General features: G+C 48.1%; 1 protein-coding gene across 1 annotated transcript in view; it reads left to right on the top strand.

Moving 5' to 3' along the window:
- LOC135577574 (circumsporozoite protein-like) overlaps positions 1–1,176 on the top strand; it is a gene marked incomplete at its 5' end in the record, with an annotated part of 9,838 nt that extends 8,662 nt beyond the window's left edge. Inside the window, one exon of the mRNA XM_065047710.1 lies at positions 1,171–1,176. Coding sequence (XP_064903782.1) covers positions 1,171–1,176 — 6 coding nt within the window. The remainder of the gene's footprint in view (positions 1–1,170) is intronic.
- Between the last annotated feature and the right edge of the window lie 1,324 nt (positions 1,177–2,500).

Raw genomic sequence — 2,500 nt, 5'->3', positions numbered from 1 at the left:
CTAACCGTAACCCTAACACTAACCCTAATGGCCGTAACCCTAACCCTAACCCTAATCCTACCCCTAACCCTAACACTAACCCTAATGGCCGTAACCCTAACCCTAACCCTAACCCTAACACTAACCCTATCCCTAACACTAAATCCAACCCTAACCCTAACCCTAACCCTAACCCTAAACCTAACCATAACCCTAACCGCAACCCTAATCCTAAACCTAACCCTAACCCTAACCCCAACCCTAACCCTAACTCTAACCCTAACCCTAAACCTAACCCTGACCGTAACCCAAACGGTAACCCTATCCCTAACCCTAACCCTAACCCTAACCCTAACGCTAAAGCTAACCCTAATGGCCGTAAGCCTAACCCTAACCCTAACCCTAATGGCCAGTAACCCTAACCCTAACCCTAAACCTAATCCCTACCCTAACCCTAACCCTAAACCTAAACCTGACCCTAACCCTAACCCTAAATCTAACTCTAACCCTAACCCTAACCCAAATAACCGTAACCCTAAACCTAACCATAACCCTAACCGTAACTCTAACCCTAACCCTAACCCTAACCCTAACTCTAACCCTGACCCTAACCCTAATGGCCATAACCCGAACCCTAACCCTAAACCTAACCATAACCCTAACCGTAACTCTAACCCTAACCCTAACCCTAACCCTAACCCTAACCCTAACCCCAACCCCAACCCTAACTCTAACCCTAACCCTAACCCTAACCCTAAACCTAACCCTAATGGCCGTAACCCTAACCCTAGCACTAACCCTAATGGCCAGTAACCCTAACCCTAACCCTAACCCTAACCCTAACCCTAACCCTAAACCTAAACCTAATCCCTACCCTAACCCTAACTCTAAACCTAACCCTGACCCTAACCCTAACCCTAACCCTAACCCTAAACCTAACCCTAACCCTACCCCTTACCCTGACCTTGACCCTAAACCTAACCCTAACCCTAACTCTAATCCTAACCCTAACCCTGACCCTAACCCTAAATTTAACCCTAACCCTAACCTTAACCCTAACCCTAACCCTAACCGTAACCGTAACCCTGACCCTGTCCTAACCCTAACCCTAACTCTAACCCTAACCCAAACCCTGACACTGACCCTAACCCTACACCTATACCCTAAACCTAACGCTAACCCTAATCCTAGCCCTAACCCTAATGGCCGTAACCCTAACCCTAACCCTCACCCTAATGGCCGTATCCCTAACCCTAGCCCTAACCCTAATGGCAGTATCCCTAACCCTAACCCTAACCCTAACCCTAACCCTAACCCTGACCTTGACCCTAACCCTAACCCTAACTCTAACCCTAACCCTAACTCTAACCCTGACCCTAACCCTAACCCTAACCCTAACCCTAAACCTAACCCTAATGGCCGTAACCCTAACCCTAACACTAACCCTAATGGCCAGTAACCCTAACCCTAACCCTAACCCTAAACCTAACCCCTACAATAACCCTAACCCTAAACCTAACCCTGACCCTAACCCTAACCCTAACCCTAACCCTAACCCTAACCCTAACCCTGACCTTGACCCTAACCCTAACCCTAACCCTAACTCTAACCCTAACACTAACCCTAACCCTAACCCTAACACTCACCCTAACCCTAACCCTAACCCAAATGGCCGTAACCTTAACTCTAACCTCAACCCTAACCCTAACCCTAACCCTAACCCTAATGGCCGTAACCCTAACCCTAACCCTAATGGCTAGTCACCCTAACCCTAACCCTAACCCTAACGCTAAACCTAATCCCTACCCTAACCCTAACCCTAAACCTAACCCTGACCCTAACCCTAACCCTAAATCTAACTCTAACCCTAACCCTAACCCAAATAGCCGTAACCCTAACTCTAACCCCAAACCTAACCCTAACTCTAACCCTAACCCTAACCCTGACTCTAACCCTGACCATAACCCTAATGGCCATAACCTGAACCCTAACCCTAAACCTAACCATAAGCCTGACCGTAACTCTAACCCTAACCCTAACCCTAACCCTAACCGTAACCCTAACCCTAACCCTAACCCTAACCCTAACCCTAACCCCAACCCTAACCCTAACTCTACCCCTAACACTAACCCTAACCCTAACCCTAACCCTAATGACCGTAACCCTAACCCTAACCCTAACCCTAATGGCCAGTAACCCTAACCCTAACCCTAAACCTAACCCTGGCCCTAACCCTAACCCTAACCCTGAATCTAACTCTAAGCCTAACCCTAACCCAAATAGCCGTAACCCTAACTCTAACCCCAACCCTAACCCTAATTCTAACCCTAACCCTAACCATAACTCTAACCCTGACCCTAACCCTATAGGCCATAACCTGAACCCTAACCCTAAACCTACCCATAACCCTAACCGTAACCGTAACCGTAACCCTAACCCTAACCCTAACCCTAAACCTAGCCCTAACCATAATGGCCGTAACCCTAAACCTAACCCTAATCCTAACCCTAACCCTAACCCC

The sequence above is a fragment of the Columba livia genome, unplaced genomic scaffold (genome assembly GCF_036013475.1).
Source record: "Columba livia isolate bColLiv1 breed racing homer unplaced genomic scaffold, bColLiv1.pat.W.v2 Scaffold_102, whole genome shotgun sequence".
Lineage (NCBI taxonomy): Eukaryota > Metazoa > Chordata > Aves > Columbiformes > Columbidae > Columba > Columba livia.
Note: the sequence above shows the minus strand (reverse complement) of the source record. Positions and strands in the feature narration are given on the sequence as shown.